Below are 23,351 nucleotides of genomic sequence, written 5' to 3'. Positions count from 1 at the left end.
CGTCCAGATCGCTGATGCTACATACCGCTGTGGCACTATAGCACTCCACACCACGTGCACTCTCGTCTATTTTCTTTCTTCTCATTTTCTCCTTACCTCTCTCCCTTTCCTTCTCTTACTTCTTACTCCTTTTTTTCTTCCAATTTCTTCCTCTCCAGACCACACAGTGTACCTGCCAGAGGCGCCATGAGCATCAGCTGATCTCTGATCTACACTCCAACAAGGCTCTGCTTGGAGCACACACAAATATCCTGGGGTTCCACAGAGGTGACGCATGAAATCATTCACATTGCTCTACAGCTCTGTTTTCCCTATGCAGGCCAGATGAGAGCTGATAAAAACCTCAGAAGAACTTGAGTCTTCTTTCAGCATGAGTCAACATGCCCTTTCCTCCAGAGCGAATGCCAGGTGGAGATGCTACTCTCTTTTCAGGAGATTTTAGGACAGAAGTCAACATACCACTATTGCCATTTCAGATGTCAGTTAACCAAGTAGGTCTTTTCCACAAAATACATCAGTTACTAACTGAGGCTATTAGCAAAAACACATTAAATGGGCAAAACCTACACTGGACAGATACTATTTCATCAATTATAATTACAGCAAATGATATTAGCGGCTTACCATGTAATAATCACATTTAATTGAGGACTTGGCTAAAATCTATGTAAAAAGCAATGCTGCTTTAGGACCCCAGGGAAGGCTAAGGCACATACTGAGGGGAAATGAATGGCAGAAATCTAAAGCAGCCTTTTGGTGGCACCAGTGGCAAACTGTGGGCTTTAGGAATGGGGTGGCTCAGACTTCATTCTCTTGTACTGTGGCCCTTTCCAAGTACTGAAGACGTATTGATGTTTGGGGGTATTAAAACTTAAAGATTCTCCAAAAAACTGTTTTTGGAGGTCTTGAGACGAAAGTACCTAGAGCACAGAGCTCCAGAGGGTTATAGGATAGAAAATGCTTAGAAAGTGGATGAGAAATGAAACCTGTCACATCTTCTCTACGTACTTACTAGCTTTTTTTCAGCGGATGCAGAATTTTGCTGCTCTTTAAATGACTTACATTTTCCCTTTCCCAAGTATTAAATAAGCATAATTGGCGGTTGGATAATTCATTGTTTTCGTACTTGTTTATTAACGAGACATTTCAGCACGAAGAGCATTTAAAAAGACTAATAAGTAGGCTCATCTGGATCTGATCCTATACTCCTGGCAGGGGGACAGTCCACAACCAAACCTTCTAGCAGGATATGTGGCCACACTCCTCCCCACAATGAACTGTTTCATTCCATTGTAGGTTTCCAGTTCTTACTCCCATCTTGAGTGAAGAAAGCATTTTATTTCAGTGGCTGGTAGTCATTTCTCTCTCAAGAGTGTACTACCTGGCAAGTGTTACATCGCTCTATAGTGCACAAAGGACATCATCCGGGGTAAGAGCCTAGGGAGGCAGAGCAAAGGCGCGGCTTACTTGAACTGACAGAAGATATCTGCATACTCTGGGAGGATTCCGCTGGCCTGCAACACTGTTACACGGAAAGTGAAGGCACTGCCCAGTTTCAGGTGGTTGCCAATCTCTTCAGAAAATCCTTCCATTACCATCTTACCATCCAGCAAAGTGCCTGACTTCAAATCTAAAGAGGGTCAAATGAACACACATATGGTTCAAGTAACACACAAAGCACCTTTTAGAGAGTAGAGTGTACCTTTCCATCCCTAGATGATAAAAGCAACTATCTTCCTTGACAATGATCAGTACTTTTCCCTCTTTGAAAACATATGCAATCATAGTACACTCTGATTACACACCCAAGTCATTCATTCGATTGATTTCTTCTGGAGGAGTGATGACCTCAGAACTCTGACCCTGTCCTTCCACAATCCTCAGCTCCTCCAAGGATAGACCAGAACGGGTCATTGCAACCGAAGAAAAGTCACTCTGAAAACAAGGCAGGGGTAAGTAGATGATAAAGTAGTATGACAACATATTTTCCCCCCATTTCCGTAACTTATATTTATTTGCCCAACAAATAATAGTGACTGAAAAGTTATGTGGATTAAGAGCTGCCTGAGAAAAGGCAATACAACACAATATAAATGCTGGGCCTTTACCCTCACGTCGGTCATTGTTAGACATGTCCCATATTCTATTAACTATCCTGTGGTAACCTATACTTTTTAGGTCTAGGCAGAACTGCTCTCCAGTGCTGAACATCCTCCTTACAAAACCTGCCTACTTCCTTATCCTTCCACAAGGTTTTCCTCTTCCTGGCAGATTTCTCACCTGATTAAAGTACTCGTTATCAAAAGATATTTTAGCTGTTCCTGACTGTCGAATTCCAGAACCATAATCAGGAGCTTCTTCGTCCGCTAAGTAGAGGAAAAAAAAAAAAGAAAGAAAAAAAAAGCAAGGATGAGACTACATATGGGGACAAGGAGGAATGACTCCTATTGGATTACAATAATAAAAATATATAGGAAAGTAAAATAAAAATAAATAGGAGATAGTGGGCTTTAGGGTTCTCAAACTTTAATACAAGAGGAGACACTAAAGAACAAGTCTTTTGCATGAGAAAGAAAGAGACCAAAGCAGTAAAGTCAAATAGGCTGCTTCCAACTCTACTCAGGTAAACTTACCACCTCCTTAGCTCGAATGAAACTAATGAATAAAGGATTGGTTTCATTCTTGATGTTGTTCGAATGTCATACTTAGAAATACTGATCCCTTCACTTGACAAGATTATATTCAATAATACTCAATAAATATCTGAAAATATTAGACTGTACTTGTGAAGACCTCCATAGCTCAACGCTGGTGACTATCATGCATTTCCACGGGGAAAGGCTGAAAGAGGTCACTAAATACAGCACAGCAGTTGGAAACTAAAACAGAAACGTTACAGGAAACAGCCACATTCTTTCTTCAGAATGTAGGCTGGAGCTTGGAAAAAAGTATGAAGTGTCAACATCTTGATCCACACATTGCACAACAGCAGCCAAAGTACAGAAACGTCTAGCAGAAGTATCCTGACAGAAAATTAGGCAAGAAACCGTCTGAAAATCCTCTGTTATTTCTGAAGCAGTTAAGGTACATCATTTAAAATGCAAATGACTTTTATAAAGGTAACCCAAGGGTTGTTCTTCATGTTAAAGGAGATCCCTTTACCCCATTATTCCAAAACAGCAGTAGCCCAAACCAAACAGGATCTACTCGTGATACTTGGGAACAACAGCTAGAAAGGAAGCAATAAAGGCTTTCTTCAGTCTGCACTGAAGCGCAGCCCTTACGGAACGGGCCTCCTTTGTCTCGAGGCAGAGGACCCACGGCCCTCATTTCAGAAGAGGGGCGCCTACCTGCGATGGCCTGCACAGCCACACGGAGAAATCCCCGCACTTCGCCCTTCTCACTGACAACGGCCACCCTGTGAATCAGGGGCACGGGGTACAGCAGGTTGCTCAGGTAAACAAATGCTCTAGAGACAGAAACCAGGAGACAGACATCTGAGCATCCCACAGGTAGAGAAGGTGGCTTTCAGATTTACTGAGAATACCTTCATGAAACTGTGAGCTGGCTTCTGGGCCCTGTCTTAAGGTCACCTCTCTGTTCTGTACTCTCAGACTGCCTCCTGTTGCTTTTTCAAAATACATAACGTATAAACAAATGCAAATGCTTGGTAAAGCAGTGGAAAAGACCAACGTACACCAAATTACTCCCTATAAGAATTACTACCATAGGTAGAGTGACCACTGGAAGTAGACTTCCAAGATACTCCTCTACAAATACTGCTACGAGTGGGAAAAGGGAGCCCATTAAGGAGTTTAACCTTTTAATGTAACTAATTACAAAGAGGTTTTTGTTTTGTTTTCCCCAATAGATAATACAGAAATCAGCAGACAAAAATGGTCAGAGAAATGTGACTGAAATACAGTCAATAACTCTAAAATGGATTTCAAGTCACAACATTGTGGGTCTTTATTTTTACCCTAAGAAATGCCTATGATCTTTAGGCAGGGTGACTGACACATATGGGCAGAAAGGCCATGTAGCCAGAAATTTCTTTGTTAGTGAGCTTATAAGAGACTCTGGATGGACATCAAGATAAATGCTAAGGGAGAAGGAGACAGCTGATCCCTAAAGGGTTGTTTTTGCTTCTAGGGTTCAAAACTTTATTCAGAAATGCATATACACGAGGTAAGACCTAACATTTTTCAACTTCAAATGAACTAGCAAAGTCATATCACATTTGTTCTCTTTTTTTCTTCTTTCATTATTTTGTAGCTATTGACTTTTTTTAAGCAACACAAACCGGTGATCACAAAGCTTGGGTGTTCATTCCAATTAGTGGGTGGGAAATAGAATCTAGTTCCTACTATTATTCCTGTCTTCCCACTTGGTATATGCTGATCTTTGAAGACAAGACAAGACAAAGAGTAAACATTTGCATCAAGAAATCACACATAACTAAATGTGACACATGCAGGCATACCTCGTTTTATTGTGTTCCACTTTCTTGCGCTTTGCAGATATTGCATTTTTTACAAATTGAAGGTTTGTGGCAACCCTGTCTCCAGCAAGGCGCCATTTTTCCAACATTTGCTTGCTTCATGACTCTGTGTCACATTTTGGTAATTCTCACACTATTTCAAACTTTTTCATTTTTTTTTTTTTATGGTCATCTGTCATCTTTGACGTTACGGTTGTAATTGTTTAGAGGTGCCACAAACCACAACCATACAAGACACTGAACTTAACCGATAAATGTGTGTTCTGACTGCTCCAACAGGCCATTCCCCCGTCTCTCTCCCTCTCCTTGGGCCTCCCTATTTCCTGAGACACAACAATACTGAAATTAGGACAGTTAATAACCCTACAATGGCCTCTTAAGTGTTTAAGTGAAAGGAAGAGTCTCATGTCTCTTACCTGAACTCAAAAGTTAGAAATAACTAAGCTTAGTGAGGAAGGCGTGTTGAAAGCTGAGACAGGCTGAAAGCAAGGCCTCTTGTGCCAGTCAGACAAGTTGTGACTGCAAAGGAAAAGCTCTTGAAGGAAATTAAAAGTGCTACTCCAGTGAATACACAAGTGATATAAGAAAGCAAAAAAGCCTTACTGATGATATAGAGAAAGTTTTAGTGGTCTGGATAGAAGATCAAAACAGCCACAACATTCCCTTAAGCCAAAGCCTAATCCAGGGCAAGGCTCTAACTGTCTTCAGTTCTATGAAGGCCAAGAGAGGTAAAGAAGCTACAGAAGAAAAGTTTGGAGCTATCAGAGGTTGGTTCATGATGTTTAAGGAAAGAAGTCGTCTCCATAACATAAAAGTGCAAAGGGAAGCAGAAGTGCTAATGTAGAAGCTGCAGCAAAGTATCCAGAAGTCCCAGCTAAGTTATTAATGAAGGTGGCTACACTGAATAAGAATTTCAGTGTAGATGAAACAGCCTTTTATTGGAGGAAGATGCCATCTAAGACTTTCAGAGCTAGAGGGAAGTAAATGTCTAGCTTCAAAGGACAGACTGACTTTCTTGTTAGGGGCTAATGCAACTAGTGACCTGTCGTTGAAGCCAATGATCGTTTACCATTCTGAAAATCTTAGGGCCTTTAAGAATTATGCTAAATCTACTCTGCCTGTTTTCTATAAATGAAACAACAAAGCCTAGATGACAGCACATCTGTTTACAACATGGTTTACTGAATATTTTAAGCCCACTGTTGAGACCGACTGCTCAGGGCAAAAAAAAAAAAAAGAGCCCTTTCAAAATATTACTGCTCACTGACAATGCACCTGGTAACCCAAGAGCTCTGATGGAGATTAATATTTTCGTGCCTGCTAACACAACACGCATTCTGCAGCCCATGTGTCAAGGAGTAATTCTGACTTTCAAGTCTTGTTATTTAAGAAATACATTTTGTAAGGCTACAGCTGCCATAGACAGTGACTTCTTTGATGGATCTGGAAAGGATTGTAGGTGCCATTAGGAACATCTGTGATTTGTGGGAAGAGGTCAAAATATCATCAATATTAACAGGAGTTTGGAAGAAGTTGACTCCAACCCTCATGGATGACTTTGAGGGATTCAAGACTTCAGTGGAGAAAGTAAATGCAGACGCGGTAGAAATAGCAAGAGAACAAGAATTAGAAGTGGAGCCTGAAGATGGGACTGGATTACTATAGTCTCATGATAAAACTTTAATGGGTGAAGAGTTGCTTCTTATGGATGAGCAAAGAAAGTGGTTTCTTGAGATGGAATCTACTTCCAGTGAAGATGCTGGGAAATGACAACAAAGGATTTAAAATATTACATAAACACAGCTGATAAAGCAATGGCAGGGTCTGAGTGGACTGACTCCAATTTTGAAAGTTCTACTGTGGGTTAGATGCTATCGAACAGCAACCTCCACCAGCAAAAAGCCTGCTTCACTGAAGGCTCAGATGACGGCTAGCATATTCCTTTTAGCAGTAAAGTATTTTTTAATTAAGGTACATACACTGGTTTTTTTAGACATAATGCTTTGCACGCTTAATAGACCAAATGTAATGTAAACATAACTTTAATATGCATTGGGAGAACAAAAAAGGCACGTGACTGGCTTTATAGCAATATTTGCTTTTATTGCAGTGGTCTGGAAACAAATCAGCAATATCTCCGAGGTATGCCTGCATGCATGTCTGCACCTTTTCCTGCTCTGAATCTGCTTTAAAACAAAGAAAAGGAAGATGGAGCGGATTCTTGGGATTTCAACTCCAAGTAATGAAAACAATTCTGAAAATTGACAAAATACACCACAGAAAAACAAATGTTAATAAAACTGAAAGACCATAAATGAAACATAAATGAAAGTATGACAAAAATAATTGCAAGTGGACACTGAATCAGATCAAATGATGTCTACTTCCCTTTCAGTCTGCTCCAAAGGTGGGGGAGGGCAATGCTAAAAAAGAGGGATAAAGCTCCGTTGTACAAACATTTTTAAAAAAAAAGTCTAAAAAGGATTACAAACAAGAGTCTCAAACATCAACTACTGTGATAGAGTTTAAAGACTACGAATTTGGCATAAGGTACCAAATGGATAATTTCACTTTCAAAGTCAGCACACATACAGACCACCTTCATTTCTCACTGGCATTCCAGCCACTGCCCGCGTTCAATGCCTTGGCCATTAAAGAGCCATCGTATATGCTCGTCCCCTGTCTGCTGTCCTCTCTGAGCTCTTCTACCCACCTCATGCCTTTGATTTCACATCATATTCCAAATACCACTCTCTTATGACAGGTCCCCCTAGTGTTTTATGATCTCAGTAACACACAACTCCATCATTGCTATGATTTCCATTTATTTATGTAATTATTTGTCTGTCTCACCCACCAGACTGAAAACCCAGGAGGGCAGGAACCATGTCTGGTCAATAAATATCTGGTGAGTGATTGAACATCTATGTACATAAGTGAATGGGAAAGTGATCTGTCCTCTATCTTTAAGTAGAAGTGGAAGATTTTTCCAGAAAAATGGGTTAAACCAGAGGTAGAGAAGCAAAGCCATTCAACTTTATATTAGGTTGATTTTTCAAAGCCATACTCATGATGGATATTAACTATATAGGACATGTTTAGATTCCTAACCATATTTAATTTGTATAGCTGTTTTTATACTTAAAAGTAGCTACTCAAAAACAGGAACCCCTGTTTTTAATTACAATAAAGTACTGTTTGCACAAACGTTAAAGACGAATCTCCTTTCTGTCTATGGCAACGGCTACTCCAAAAGTGGAAGAATAGGAAGTATTCTTGTAAATTTCCCTTTTTAGAAGAGAGAATTCTATAATTCAATGGCAGTGGCGTGTGCATCGGCACTGTGACTACACAACTGCACAGTCACTAGACAGCTCCTTGTCTTATTATTATAACACAGGCTTTGGTCCAAAATCAATGCTTTGGGCTCTATAAATGTTCTCGTTCTCTTACGAAGTTTTTTAAATTAGAATTTTTATAATTATTCTTCATTCTTGAGAATCCTTGTACCTTGACCTAGCAGACTGAAAGAGAACAGGGACGAGAGAGGGGAAGATGTAAAGGATGTATTAGCATAAAGTTCTAGGAAGTTACATAAAAAGGGTAACAAATTCTGTCAACATAAAGATAATAAAAACCAGCATAATTATGATCAGTTACAGAAAGAATGTCAGTTCAGGTACTTAGGTCACAGAATAACCAGGAGACTTTTAACCCAGAACACTAGCCTAAATACTTTACATTTCATCCCAAATGACGATGGATGATTCATAACATCCCAGCATGCCGTAAGAGAATAGCTAAAGGGACAAGCTCTTTTAATTTTCATATAAAAATTCACCAGAGGCAGCCAAGGCCATGAATCAAAACCTATAAATGGAATTTTACAAAAAACTGGAAAATTTTATAAGTAAATTGTATTTGCAATTATGTGCCAATACGGGAAATCTAATCCCGTGAATCACAAAAACAGCACAGAAGTTACTCCTCTTACACAGAGAATGACTGGTACGTAACTGGGTGATGTTGCATTATTACAAATTGTTTGTAGGTAAGAAATGCAGTCGAGGGTGAAAATAAAGAGCTACCCTTCACTCTGCTGACTGCTATGATTTCACCTTCTCCCCTAATACTTTTCTTGCAAAGCAAAGTCAGTTTTAGAATCTGGGAACCCAAAGAAATGGAAAGGTCAATTCCTGAGCCACAGCTCCACAAATAATTTATTTGAAAATCAAAGTAGAGCTGATTGCCTTATACCTACACTTAAATCTGATACGATTAAAATGAGAGAAAATACATATATCTTAACACAGAGAATTTCCACATTACGTGGGATTTTCATACAACTGGCTCAAAATACAAATGCTTCTGAGTAGAATTCTGAGTAGAACCAGGATATTCATTTTGCTAGTGTGGATGAAAGAATACAAAAGATGAAAAAGATCTTTAATGCTTTTTCTTCTCCCTACCTAACTCTTCAGTTTATACTTCAGAACCTAACAGGTCTCCGTTTTAGTTGCTTGTCCTAAGTTAGGTCGGTGTTCTTTCCACCACACCACATAGGATGAAGCTACCTATTCCTCATGTGTGATAATGTAGAACAAAGTGAGCAGCGTGAGAAGCTGCAAGACTGGCATCAGGACCAAGCAGTTTGTGGATAAAAACTTGATTCCAACTTCCGACCCTCTCAGAAGAGGACGGAAACAGCCATAAAGTAAGGAAAGCATTATGGTCCCATTATTTGTACACAGAAGTACCCTTCTCAATTTTAATATAAATCAGCTTCTCTGAAATTCTAAGCATCTATTCCTGGCAATACACCAGACAATATTCATGGTTGTATAATCCTTTATATTTATTCATGGAAAAACTGAATAAATGCCCCTTTACCATTGTAAAACCCCAAGACTGTCTAATAGTACAGCCCACAGTCATAATTGAGGCTTTAATTTCTATCAAAAAGCTTTTCTTTTCCCCCTTTCCATAAAAGTGATCATCTTCTACATTATTTATTTAGTTCTCACCAGGTAATCAACACCATACTCTGAGCTAAGTTTTAGAACCTTGTGTCCCTAATGGGTCAGGAGACTCACTGCACTTTCATAGTTTTAGATAACTGGTGCTTATCCACTAACACTAATATAATTTCCCTTATTTTTAAAGGGTTCAACAACATGTGGTTTTAATGCAGTGTTGAAATTAAATCAAAACATAGACATAATTTTTTGTTAATTCAGTGAGTGCTGCACTGTTGAATTGGTAACTAAAATTACTTCAGCATGAAGACTGGATATAGACAAAGACCCCAGTATTAGGAACATGTGCCTGAGAGCTCTGCATCACTGACAGATGGGGCCAGAGACAATGCCTTGGTTTGGTAAGCTGAACTTAACACAAAGCAGTGTCATGGAGCACTGAACAAATATCCATTGTTGATGGTTTCAACAGATAATTTTATGAGATTCATCATTATAATGCCTATAGGTAAAATCTTAGCACAAGCCAAAGATCTATGAAACTGGCCAAAGAAAGGCATCCATTTTAGTTAGACAAAGAGGAAACTTCACGCTCTTGAGTCTTTTCTGGACTCACAGACTAAGCAAGAAATAAACCTAACACTACTCCTGATTCCACTTCTGTCCTCGCGATTCCTGCTGATGCCACGAGTCCTTTCAGCCTAGCCTTGGACTTGCTCTGCTATCCTTCTCACGTTGCCCCTTTTGCTTTCTAGCTCACATTCCCACAAAGAGGAAACATCAGACACAATGACATTGTTCAACTCCGTAACGGTGTGACTCTTAGCTTTGATTATTTTCTCCTCTGGGGTCTCCCCCTTCAGAACAAAATTACAGGGCAGTTTGAGACAAGGAATCCTCCACGGAGAGTGTCCACACGCTGCCGCATGCCGTACCGAGTAGGCCAAGTACCTCACAGATGCTGCCTGAGGGCTCTCTCAGCCAGATCAGCGTGTCATGAATTGAACTGGCTAAAGCAAAAGTGTCCAAAATTGCACAAGGAGCCTCTTTAGAGCAAGAGCTGGTCCCTTTTTGCCTTTCTCACTTTAACCTCACCAACCTTCCCACTAAAATGAACCATGGGGATCTGTCGTAAAACGGGTCATGCCCATCACTGAAGAGATCTGATCCCTCCTCCGTCCCTGCGTCAGAGCCGGTGTCATCCACGAATGCCTCATCATCAAAATCCTCCATCTCATCTTGCTGCTCGTCAGCCAGCTCAGTGATGTCGGAATCGGCCGTGGAAAAAGTGGGGGAGGGCGTGCGGTCAGCAAGGCGCTCATTCACACAGCCGTGGAAAATGGGGGCGCTAGACACCAGGTAAGATGCCGACGGACACAGCCAAGGAGAGAGGAATAGTTGGTTAAACAGGAAGCTACAGCTGCCAACAGGACAGAACCCACTGGGGAACCAAAACAACACAAGCAAGTGGAAAAGCAAAGGGATAAAATAAGCATAAATCATCTGGCTCAGGTGAAATGGAACAAGGACTGATCCTTGGAATGAGAAAAGCAAAGGAAATACATGAGTAGAATATCCGAGGTAAACAATGTGCTGTAAAACATTTAAGTTCTCCAGTTCACACAAAAAATCAGCAGCCAGGTCTCAAAGGAGCCACTCAATATTAGGTGAAATAATAAGGTTTAAATCTTTACTCCAATTCCCATGTCATCTCTGAGCAGAAAACAAAACAGATGAAATGGTATATGGCAAAGCAGGTATGTGCCTTGCTTGGGTAAGACGTGTTTGGCCAATTCATCTCTTTGAAAATGCTCTACTATCAGAGTAGACTGGAAAAGACTTACTTCATTTCTACAAAATACTATGACTTCAGCTCCACCTTTTAACCCAGTTCCTTTAAAACTGTTGGAAAGTTTTTGCAATTAGAAAATTTTTCAAATTCTGAAATCATTAAGGTGAAAACTTATACTTCTCTGCTTTAAAAATTCTAAACCTCTAAGAACGTGATTCACTATGGACTCACGTTAAATGCTGAAAGTAAAGTATACACAAAAAAGGCTCAGGTGGATTACTAAGGTGTGCAATTATTCACTCTTGGCAAAGACTAAAGTGAGATGAACTGCTTTAAAAATTAAAGTGAGGACAATCATGGAGAGACTGCAGTCTGATAAACTGGACGTCATACTGTGATTTTAAACTATGCAGGATACAGACACAGGTTTCCTTTTTCTTTTAAATCTATCTTGGTCAAGTGTAAGACATTTTGTGAATGAGCTGACAGGCAGGGAAGACTGTCAGTTACTGTGACTGAAAGTCTGAAACTTAAAAAAAATGTGCCTGTTGGGTAAAACTAAAGGGAAATATACCAAATGACACAGTGGCTGTGTATGAGTGGATAAGATTATAAATGGGGCTTTTTTGTACTTTTTCTTTAACTTCCTGTAATATCTGCTAAGCCTTTAAACAATTAAAATAAAACCATTCATTACCTGAAAAGAAGACACCAATAAAATCATTACTTACCTTCCTACAAGTTTGAACCAATGGAATCGATCATAAAATGGATCGCTGCCAGTCATGGTGGTTTCACTTTCATCTTGGGCGCTGGAGGCCATCTCACCTGCCCTGTCATACATCTCTCGCATCAAATCCAGCCTCTGCCTGTACAGTAACCATAAAGTGTGCTGGGTTAGTATCACAAGGTCACATCAAAATTTCATCTTGGAAGTATCTTCCATGTAAGATTTTAAAAAGCTGCTCCCACCATTTAATGATATTAAATAAGAATAAAGGCTTTATGCATGACATTTTCATACTTAAGTTTCGCCAAAGACCAATAATGTGTTGCTCCGTTTTTCAGATCCTGGACTTCTACGGCCACCACTGTACGAGGGAACGGTCTGTCTTCCTGAGTTTTTTCCATCTCAGTGGGAAGTAATTCAGGAGGCAAAGGGGAGTACAACGTGTCAGTCAGAAGAACAAACTGAAACTGCACCTAAATGGAAGGAAGAAACCATCGACAAACGGCCTTTCTGTTTTTAGCTAGTAAGTTTTGGAAACAAGGCAATATAATCACGCCTGATGGGAAGGAGGTCAAACAGCAGCACATGCTCAACAGCTTGTGATCAACTGAAAAAAGTGGCCACTTGTATATTAATCATTAAGCTATTTACAGACTTTGTTTTCCTAGCCTGGCACAGTGTTTTTGCACAACCTAGAATCTCAATAAATATACTTTGGTTGACTGAACGAAGACTTCTGTAGAGAACAAATGGTGGACCCAGGAGTGCACCCTCACCCACTAATGAGAGAGGGTGGAGGCATGCTAAGGTTTTCCATTTTAAATTCAGAGGATTACAACTATTACTCTTAAAACTGTTACCACAGGCTAAGTGCTTTGCATTCATCATGTCATTTATTTCTTGATACCACCCTCTATTTTTACCAACTATTAATGAAATGCTATATACAGCTATAAGACAAAAAGATAGTCCCTGCCATCTTTTAGTCTAGTTGAAGAGGGAAATAGTTAATAAATGATTACAAAATGAGATGGGGTTATGAATGAATAAGACGTCTTATCCCCATTTTACAGAACTAGAATATAGCCCTCGGAGAAGATAATGATTTTTCCCAAAGCCAGGCAGTCTGTGCTCTTACCTACTTCACAGTATTGCCCCTCCCACCCCGCCCCCTGTAAATCTTAGCCATCAGGAGACTGTTAAACCGTGGGACATAAAGAAGAATAAATCTAAGATGTGGTGTGATGTTTCAGTAATATTAATTACCATGTCTAGGCACTACTTCAGCACCTTCCATGCATTCACTCTCTCATCTCTCACAAAATCCCTGGGTGGCAGGCACTGTTGCCAAACCCATTTTGCAGGTGAGGGACTGGAGGCCTGGGGCTATTAGGGTCAAACAACTGGGAGAGCTGGGGTTGGAACCTGGCTGTCTGGGTGCAGAGTGTACGCGCCTGTCCATCACACAAAACTGCCTCTCAGACCCTAGAAGATGAGAGGGCACATAGGACTTAGAAGTGCCAACTTAATGGTAGAAAACTAAAAGAAAATTGAGATTTTCAGAAACCCAAGAGAAGTATTTTGCTACCAATATGTTTCTCTAGCTCCTGTCAGGAATACGGTCTCCTTGCTTGTAAAATAAGCTAGAAAACATGTTATTTTAAAATTTTCATTTAACAAATATTTAGTTAGTACCTACTATGTTCCAGGTACATATATTAAATACAGGCATATAGAAACCTGTTTCATAGCAAAAAGCTGCTGAGTTCACCCAAGGGAAAGGTTAGCTCAAGATGAGGACCATGAAGCCCACTAGGCTCAGCTCTGCCTCCAGATGGTCCACGTTTCCACACCCTCCGTACCTTCTTCTTCAATTCCACACTGATGGCATTGGCCTCCTTCAGGTAAACGGCATTGCCCCAGAGTAAGTCCCTTAATGAGGTAAACTGGTGAGACTTCCACTTCCGGAAGGCCCACTGGGCCAGCTCAAATTCATGTTGTGTCCAAGGAACTGAAAGAGCAAACGAAGTGTATTGAATGGTGATCTCATAACCATGTAGAAATTATATCCCTCCTCTACCTCATCTCTTTCATCAAGTATTTTCCAGTTTTCCTCCATTCTTTTTTAAGATATACCTTAATGTGTGGCTTATAATAAAGAAAAACCCCTAGTACGTTGTACAACTTCAAATATATCTATTTTTCTTTCTAGTACAGGAAAAAGAAGGCCATATTTCACATAGATATTTATTTTTTATTTTTAAATATTTATTTATTTATTTAGCCTGTGCCGGCTCTTAGTTGCAGCACGTGGGCTCTTTGTTGAGGCATGCGGGATCTTTAGTTGTGGCATACGGGACCTTTTTTTCAGTTGTGGCATGCAGACTCTTAGTTGCGTGGACTCTTAAGTTGCGCAGATTCTTAGTTGCAGCATGCCTGCAGGATCTAGTTCCCCGACCAGGGATCGAACCCAGGCCCCCTGCATTGGGAGCATGGAGTCTTACCCACTGGACCACCAGGGAAGCCCCTCACATGGATATTTAAAAATAAAGAATTTAGTACATAAATTAAGAGTTCCTTCAAAGTTATTATGAAGGCTTGAGATTACTGAGAGGTTGGATAGAAAAATGAAATGTGATGAATGTTCATACTGCATTGTAAGGGAGTAACTAACCATTAAAGCCCTAATTCAACTAAGAAATCCTAGAAAACTTAAGACAGGTAGGCAGGACTAAGCAATGTGATTAGCAATCTGCCAGAAATAGCTTTAATGTACGCTGACATATTCCAAAGCCCTCACTCGGAAATCCCTGACATAAACCAGAAAATAAAACAGAGTATCTTAACAAAGATTAAGCTCTATATTTATTTGCAACATATATGTGAACTTCATATGTACAGTAATATGAGACAGTTTATATAAATTGCCCAACAGATTTCTATGGAGACTATGCTCAGATAGATGGCTTGTGTTCTAATAGACACTATGAGCCCCATCCCCACCTCACAGAGTACAGCCTGGATTCTCAGCATTGAGCATCTTTTAAATCATCTTTAAATCAGCTCAGTAATTTGACAGCACAGATCCAAAACATATATCAATACAGAGGAAAGTTTCAGTCTCTATATTTCACCTTCTTCCTCCTCTTCTTCCTCTTCAGTTGTTTCTGCTGCCAGGGATCTCGTCTCCACCTGCTTCTGCAAGGCCTGCAATTTACTCTCATAATCCTGAACGAAAAGAAAGGAGATAACATGTAGGAGAGAGAGGACATAAGAAGGAAGGAAAAGAAAAAAGAAAGGAAGATTGGGGCAAGGTAGAGATTGCAAAAGACAAAGAAAAGAGAAGATTGAGGTAGGAAACAACAGTGAAAAGAAAGACATACAAAGAAATGCTTCAGAAAAAAGCCATAAAGCACACAAAATAGTCTGCAATGGGTAAATGCTTTAAAAGATCTTGTGTTCCAAGGAATTTAACTGCAGTCTCTCTGTTTCTACTCCCTCAGACTCAAGAGTTCTGTACTTGGGGTTGTGGTAGAGGAGAGGGGGGATTTTGAAGGAAAAATGCATGTGTCCCTTAAATGTTAAAATACACATAAATAGTATCTTTACACATCCAAGAATTCTGGAGAAAACAACACTGGAAAAGATTAAATTCACCAGTATTGCCAAGAGTTCTAATTATCTAACTGTTTGGATGGGGAAAAGAATTCAGACTGTAGACCCTGAAGCTCCCTGTGGATGAACTATTACCATCTTTGCAGCTGGAGGATGAGTTTAGCCTTCAGGTAACCAAAAGATCACAGTGCTCTTAGGATTGAAATAATCTATATATTGCATTTATTTATTCAATAAATAAACTTTATTTCAAAATATATTATTATAATACAAAATGTATTACTATGTTTCAAATCATATTCATCCTTCCTTCCTCCATCTTACTCCATGCAGTCTCAATTAGGGTGATATCAGTCCTAACAGGGAAAAAAAAGTGGTTCTTGGGGGATTAAAAAAAAAAACTACTCTTTTTATGTATAAAGCACAAATATACATAGAGTATATAAACTGATATACTATCTATCTGACATATTAAAATTGCATGGTGGAGAGAGATTAAGGAAAAAAATGTCTAAAAAGGTTCCTTGGAGTGTTAAATGAAAAAAAGCTTGTGTTTTTTGACAATAAAACAAGTTAAGAAAAAAGACCTTCACACAATACAACACCAAATCACAACATAAGCACAGCATTTTAAAAATATACTAGCAGGCTTCCTGCTTCCTGGGAGTGGGCCGATTCCAGGCTGTCATGGTTTAGGTATGACTATGTACTGTTTTCAAACAGAGCTCTCCAAGTCACAAATCAAATATTCCACGCATTACAGAAGACCACTGAAAGCCTCGCTAGCAAACCCCGTTACAAAAGGCGCTCCCAATGGCTATGCTAAGAGGGATGCAAATATTCTCTAGGCTCCAGTCATTTATCATTTAGTCTCACAAAGGAAGCTTTCTCTCTTTAGTGGAGCTGGCAGTGACCAAGAGCCAGGGAAACAGCTTTTTTTTGTGTGTGTGTGGTACGTGGGCCTCTCACTGCTGTTGCCTATCCCGTTGCGGAGCACAGGCCCCGCGGCCATGGCTCACTGGCCTAGCCGCTCCGCAGCATGTGGGATCTTCCCGGACCGGGGCACGAACCCGTGTCCCCTGCATCGGCAGGCGGACTCTCAACCACTGCGCCACCAGGGAAGCCCCGAAACAGCTTTTTAAAGACATCTAAACACACTTTTTAGGAAACTATGTACTGTGGGAAAAATGAAAAATATAAAGTAGCAGGTAAGAAGACTGCGGCTTTGCTCCTGGCACCTGCTCTTATTAGTCTTATAATTCTGGGAAAGTTAATCCTTTCTACACCTCATTTTTGCCATCTTTAAAATGAAGATTTTAGTGTTCGACCTTGCCTACCACACAGGACTGCAGGAAGGACCAAATGACAAACCATTTAAAAACACAAGTTAGGGGCTTCCCTGGTGGCGCAGTGGTTGAGAGTCCGCCTGCCGATGCAGGGGACACGGGTTCGTGCCCCGGTCCGGGAAGATCCCACATGCCGCGGAGCGGCTAGGCCCATGAGCCATGGCCGCTGAGCCTGCGCTCCGCAATGGGAGAGGCCGCAACAATGAGAGGCCTGCGTACCACAAAAAAAAAAAAAAAAAAAAAGCAAGTTCAAGTCCGCTTAAATGGTAACACACTATCAAAATGACAGGTAGTGTTTTTTTAAAGTTTCTTTTCTAAGTACACCTAGCCCCCAATTCTGGTTTCTAAATACCATTCCCCACTAAAAGGAACCAGGGTTCCTTGTGAAACTGACTGACTTCAGATCTGGAGCAAGGAAAATACAAGGTAACCCCAGAATATCTTGGGCCAGAAAGCATGGAGTACTCAAAGACCGATGGGACCATTTCAAAAGGACAAAGACTCCCATTGGCCAATAAATAATAATAACAGGAAAAGAATATACAGCACATTGAGTATGAAAAGAATCCATGAGCCCACAGTGATACTGAAAGAAGGAGAGAAAAAGGGAAAGCTCTTCTTTACCAAAAAACAAAACAAAAAGCCAGTTAATAAATGCAGAGGGAATGACAATTAGAAAATCACTACATTGCAACCCTAGATGCAGTAATTGAATCAGGCAAGGATCATTAATAAAAGCCAAAACAACTGAGCGAAAGGTGGATGGAAAACAGAATATTCACACAATCTCAAGAGCCTACTAACAAGGAGAAAGAGCTGGGAAACAACACATTAACTAAATTTATTAAACTTTATCATTACTGATAATAGAACAAATTGACATTTTATGTCTACTGATGTGAAGCAAATGGAAGTACACAATGTAACATTTATAGCACTCTTAACAAAAATGTTTACCCTAAATCTAATCTTGGGGAAACAATCAGACAAATTAGAATGTGGCCTAGACTCTTCAAAAATACCTGTGTAACAAAAGATAAAAGAACCATCAGAACCAAATGCAATCAATGAACCGTGACTGGATCTTGGATTAAAAAACATGCACACACACACTTCCAACAGTTATATTTTTCAGACAATTAGTGAAATTTGAAAATGACCTGTATTTTACATGATGCTGAATCAGTATTAAATTTTTGGATGGGATAATGGTATTAAGAGAATGTCCTTGATTTTAGGAGATACATGTGTATTTAGGGGTAAAGTGACATTATAACTCACTTTCAAATGATTCAGGAAAAGTATATAAACATGGGTATACAAAGGTTCATTGTACTATTTGGGGGTGTGGTTTCTACAAAACCTATGTTATTACATAGGATTCTTTCAGCAAAAAGAGAAAGACAGCTGATTTACGGAAAAAGCATCAGGTGGAAAAAAATGTTAATATCTTAGCTTGAGGATTTTGTTGTTTTTCATTTTTTCCCCAATTTCTAAATTACAGTAATATACACATAACATAAAATTTACCATCTTAACCACTTTTAAGGTATGAAATACGTTAATAACACTGTGCAACCATCACCACTATCCACACTCCAGAACTCTTCACCTTGTAAAACTAAAACTCTTTGTCCTTTAAATACTAACTCTCACCCCCGCAGCCCCTGGCAACCAGCATTCTACCTTCTGTCTCCACAGTTTTGACTACTCTAGGTATCTCATATAAATGGAATCATGCAATTGTGACTTTTTGTGACTGGCTTATTTCTAAGGACTTCCTCAAGAATAGGTTTATAAGCTGGTCAAACTACCAATGAAAACAAAATCCTCAGATTCTGACAGTTAAAGTATAAGGGTGACTTTCCCTAAGGGCTGTGGTTGTGCTTTAGTGGCAGTAAAGCTGACATAAAAAGATGTTCCATAATGCTATAGACCTAAAACTTTAATTGCATTTTGACCAGGGAAAATTTCTATAAGCAGCTGGTAGTCCAAATGTCAACACCATTCTTGAATTGGCCTCTTCCCCAAACCAGGCTGCACATGAGCTTCCAACAAGGATATTCTGTATGCTACCAGAAAAACTCTAAGCCCTGGATTTTCCTACAACAAACGGATAAAGAGATTCAGATACTATTGTTCTGCTGATTTCATGGGGAAAACTAGGACCATTATGGAAAACACGCTCAAAAATAACATATTTTCCAGGAAACTTCCATGTTTATAAAAAGTCCCAACTAACTGAATATATGCTCTATATTTATAAAGGCTGTTTCCTCTTCTAGAATGCTCTCTTCCACCCAACTATCCTTGTTTTTAAGCTCACTGTACTAGGAACTGTTCTTAATGTTTAACATGGATTGTTTCAATCATCCCAATAACCCTACGAAAATGCTACTATTTTATCCTCATGTTAAAAAAGAAAAAGGCTTAAAGAAATTAAGTAACTTTCCAAAGATCAAAATTAGCAAGTAGTAGAAATAGGATCTGAACCCAAGCAATTGGACTCAAAGCATGCTTTTTTTTTTAACCACTATCCATCCATTCATTTCATCAACAAATTAATACTTTTTTCACTCCTACTATGTGCCAGATGCTAGGAATACAGTGGTCAATAAGACAGGAGTCTCACTGGTAAGGGAGAGATGATAAACAGTAAACAGACACTGTACACACTAGGATTTCAGTAGAGAGTAGTATTGATACTATGAAGAAAGATAAAGAAAGGTAGCTTTCAGAGAGTAACAGAGAGAAGAGAGGAGTGGAGGAAGACTTTTAGATTAAGTGGTCAGGGAAGGTCTCTCCATAGAGATAACATTTAATCAGAGCTCTAAGCAAGCACTCTGAGATCTCTGGTGGGGGTTTATTCCAGTCAAATATAACAGCAAGTACAAAGGTCCTGGGATGGAAAGGAACTTGGTGTGTTTAAGGAAAAGCAAGAAAACCTGTGTGGTAGACTGGAGGAGTGAGAAGGGTTGGAGATGCAGTTGAGAAGCAGTCAGATAGGGACCAAGCTATGGACAGCCTTATAGGCCACGGGAAGGACTGTGGATTTTATTCTAAGGGAAGCCACTGGGTGGTGTAGAGCTGGGAAGTACTGTGGTCTAGCATATGTTTTAAAAATACCACTCTCCACGGAGAATATAGCCTGCGGGCTTGGAAGCAAGGCCAGCAGTCATGAAGCTGTCCCTGCAGTTTCAAGGGAGATGGCAGTGGCCTGGTCCAGGGTATCAGCAGCAAAGGTGATGAAAAGAGAATGGAGCTGGGATATGTTTTACAGACAGAGGAAGTGTGTCCTACAGATGATGTGATCATGGGGTGTACTAAAAAAAGGGAAACTGAGGATCACCCTTGGATATTTGGTCTGAGCTAGCTGCCCTGGTTTAGATAGTTTAAATGTGAGATGCCAGTTAGCTTTCTGGATGGCAGGTCAGAGCTGTGCATCTATGTCCAGAGGTCAGGGGAATGGCCCAGGCTGGAGAGAGTACATCTGAGAGTCAGCAGAGAGGGAGGCAGGGCAGTGGTTTGCAGACAGACCGACTGCCTGAGACTGGACCTGGATCCCCACTTAGTAGCTGTGTGACAATGGGAAGGCATGTAAAATGGGAATAACAACACTTACTTTACAGAAGAGGGCTGTTGCGAGGCTTCAATAAGCTAATACATGTAAAATGTTTATTGGCCCAAGTACAGTTGACCCTTGAACAACACAGGGGTTGGGGCACTGACCATGCAGTCAAAAATCAGCGTGTAACTTTACAGTCGGCCCTCGGTTTCTGAGGTTCCACGTCCGCAGATTCAACCAACCGTGGATTGAGGAGTACTGCTGAACATGTGCACTGAAAAAAAATCCACATATAAGTGGACCCGTGCAGTTCAAACCCGTGTCTTTCAAGGGCCCACTGTAAATGCGCAACACACAGGAGGTGCTGTCTGCATCATCACCTGTGTGGACACGGAAATGCGTAAGGTCACCTGGTGGGACGAACAGATACGGAAAGAGCCAATGTCTGTGTCCACAGAGACCATGAAGGAACAGCCAGTGAGGTCAGAGGAAAATCAGGAGCCAAGAGAATAAGGTGTTCCAAGAAGTAAAGAGCAGGCAACGCATGTCAAATGCTAGACAGATTTAGTAAGATGAGGTCTGAGAAAACACCCTGGATTTGTCACCATGGACATTGCTGGTGACCCTAATCAGGGTGGCTTCAGTGGTGAGGTGGGAATGAGTCTGACCAGAGTGAGTTCAACTAAGAATGGGGAGAGGAAACAAGAAAAAGAAGGTGGACAAGTGGGAAAAAGTACAGAAAACGCTCTCAGGAGTATTTTTAGAAAAAGGAACAGAGAACTGCAGTGGCAGGTCACAGGGAACATGGAACTTTTTTATAACTGGTGAAATGACATGCTTGTAATGCTGACAGGAATAATGTGGAGGGAGAAAAACTGATGTTGTAAAAGAGAAGGGGTAAATGTTCAATAAGTCCCTCAGAAGACAGGATGAAGGGAACAAGGGCTGGGCTAAGACAGGAGCACAGACGGTTCTTCCACCAACAGGAGGGAAGGCCAAGTACGGTTTGGACGCAGACCTAGAAGTGGGAAGAAAAGGAAGTTTACTTCTGATTCCTTCTTTTTCTCAAAATGAAAATCATCAGCTGAGAGCAAGAAAAGGCCACCTTTTTGTTCCCTGAGGCACCTGGTTGTAAACTTTCAGAGCACCCTGTATTTCTCCCTCAGGGCATTGGTCACAAATGTACTGTATAACCACTGGTGTGACTGTCTAATAGCTATCTCCTCCACAACTCTGTGAATTTCAGGAGGCCGGGGATCTGTCATTCACCACTGACCCACCAGCATCTGGCACTTACCTGTCTTCTAGATCAGATACACAGTCGTGTACTGATCTTCTAGTTAACAGTTCTCAAAAGTGACCATCTTTGAGGGGTTGGCAAATCTGCAGGCCAAATCCAGCCCACCATTTGATAAATACAGTAGTTTTATCAAAATATAGCCATGTCCATCCCTTTGCATATTGTCTATGGCTGCTTTTCTGCTACAACAGCAGAGCTGAGCAGTTTGACAGAGACCACGAGGCCCCCACAGCCTAAACTATTTACTCTCTGGCCCTTTACAGAAAAAGTTTGCCAATCCCTGTTCTAGACAGTGGTTCTCAAAGGTGGATTCTGATCTGGCAGCATCAGTGTCACTTGGGAACTTATGAGAAATACAGTTATCAGACCCTACCCCAGACCCCTTGCATCAGAAACTCTGGGGGTGGGACCAGCATTCTATGTTCTCACAAGCCCCTCAGGGGACTCTGATGCACACGACAGTTTGAGAACCACTCTTCTGGGTGATGTGTACAGACGAACAGTGAAGAAAACAAGACAGATAGGTGCTTATTCTAGGTGAGTTTACAGTCTCATGGAAGCACCAAGTAAGTGCACAGATAACTACAGGTTAGCATTATTATTAAACAGTGAGCTGCCCTGGGATAGGCTGCGGCAGGAAAAGGGGCTCGTGAGCACCGATCCGGAAGAGGAGCTCAGCACGAGGAGAAAGGATGCCAGTCCTGAGGAAGTGAACAGCCCAGAGGTGGAAACGAGCTTGGCAAGTTCAAAGAACAAAAGTCCAAAGTGCTTGCTAGTAAGAGAATGTCAAGACTTAAAGTCAGAGAGACAGGCAAGAAGCCCAAACAGGGACAGCCTTGGAAGCTACGATAAGAGGTTCATATTTTAAAGTGCAATGGGAAGCCACTGGAGGCCACTGGCACTGATTTTTGTTTTCAAAGGACGCTGCTGGTTGCTATGTGGACAATGGCGTACGGGGGTCAGGAACAGAAGTGAAGAGACCAGCTAGGAGGCTACTGTGGTACTACAGGTGAGACACGATGGTGCCCCAACTAGGGCATCTCTGAGGAGGTGGCATTTAAGGTAAAATCAATGTCACAATTCTGGGTTTTCTGGTTAGGCTGTTTCTGACATTAGAGGCTTGGCTCATTTTGCTAATGCTGCCTTCTTCTTTTAATGGCAGATTATAATTAGCAAGCGATAGCTGGAAGGGAGATGTCCACGCCCCAGTTCTTGTCAACACCTTAATGTACTCACCACCAGCAGCACCATGCGGACACAGTCTCAGATCTATGCCTCCAGGGGTCTCGCAACACCTATTCTTAGACCTGTGCAGCTCCTATTTTCTCCCAATCTCTCAGTCCTATCTTGGTCTCATTAACTTTACTTTCCAAACATGGTCCAAGCAAGAGCCTTCTTCACCTTGTGGGATATATACACAGGGCTCATCCCCTTCCACGAACTGATTCATTGATTCTATCTCCAAATAATCTATCAGTCATTCCCTCCATCCTGTCCCCCCGCCTCTGTTTGGAAAGCATCGTTTC

The 23,351-nt window shown here is 40.8% G+C and overlaps 1 protein-coding gene across 4 annotated transcripts in view; it reads right to left on the bottom strand.

Moving 5' to 3' along the window:
- Positions 1–23,351, bottom strand: part of KIF1B (kinesin family member 1B) — a 148,132-nt gene that overhangs the window by 32,089 nt on the left and 92,692 nt on the right. For 3 of the 4 annotated variants that reach the window (XM_079938471.1, XM_079938472.1, XM_079938473.1), the window contains 9 exons: positions 15,134–15,227; positions 13,862–14,010; positions 12,294–12,472; positions 12,001–12,138; positions 10,577–10,825; positions 3,351–3,469; positions 2,281–2,366; positions 1,806–1,935; positions 1,468–1,630 (listed from right to left, as the gene is read on the bottom strand). In XM_079938471.1, the coding sequence (XP_079794597.1) occupies positions 1,468–1,630; positions 1,806–1,935; positions 2,281–2,366; positions 3,351–3,469; positions 10,577–10,825; positions 12,001–12,138; positions 12,294–12,472; positions 13,862–14,010; positions 15,134–15,227 (1,307 nt within the window). The remainder of the gene's footprint in view (positions 1–1,467; positions 1,631–1,805; positions 1,936–2,280; positions 2,367–3,350; positions 3,470–10,576; positions 10,826–12,000; positions 12,139–12,293; positions 12,473–13,861; positions 14,011–15,133; positions 15,228–23,351) is intronic. The other variant, XM_079938474.1, reaches the window with a different exon arrangement.

The sequence above is a fragment of the Stenella coeruleoalba genome (genome assembly GCF_951394435.1).
Source record: "Stenella coeruleoalba genome assembly, chromosome: 1".
NCBI lineage: Eukaryota > Metazoa > Chordata > Mammalia > Artiodactyla > Delphinidae > Stenella > Stenella coeruleoalba.
The sequence above is the reverse complement of the archived record's forward strand: the minus strand, read 5'-3'. Positions and strand labels throughout refer to the sequence as shown.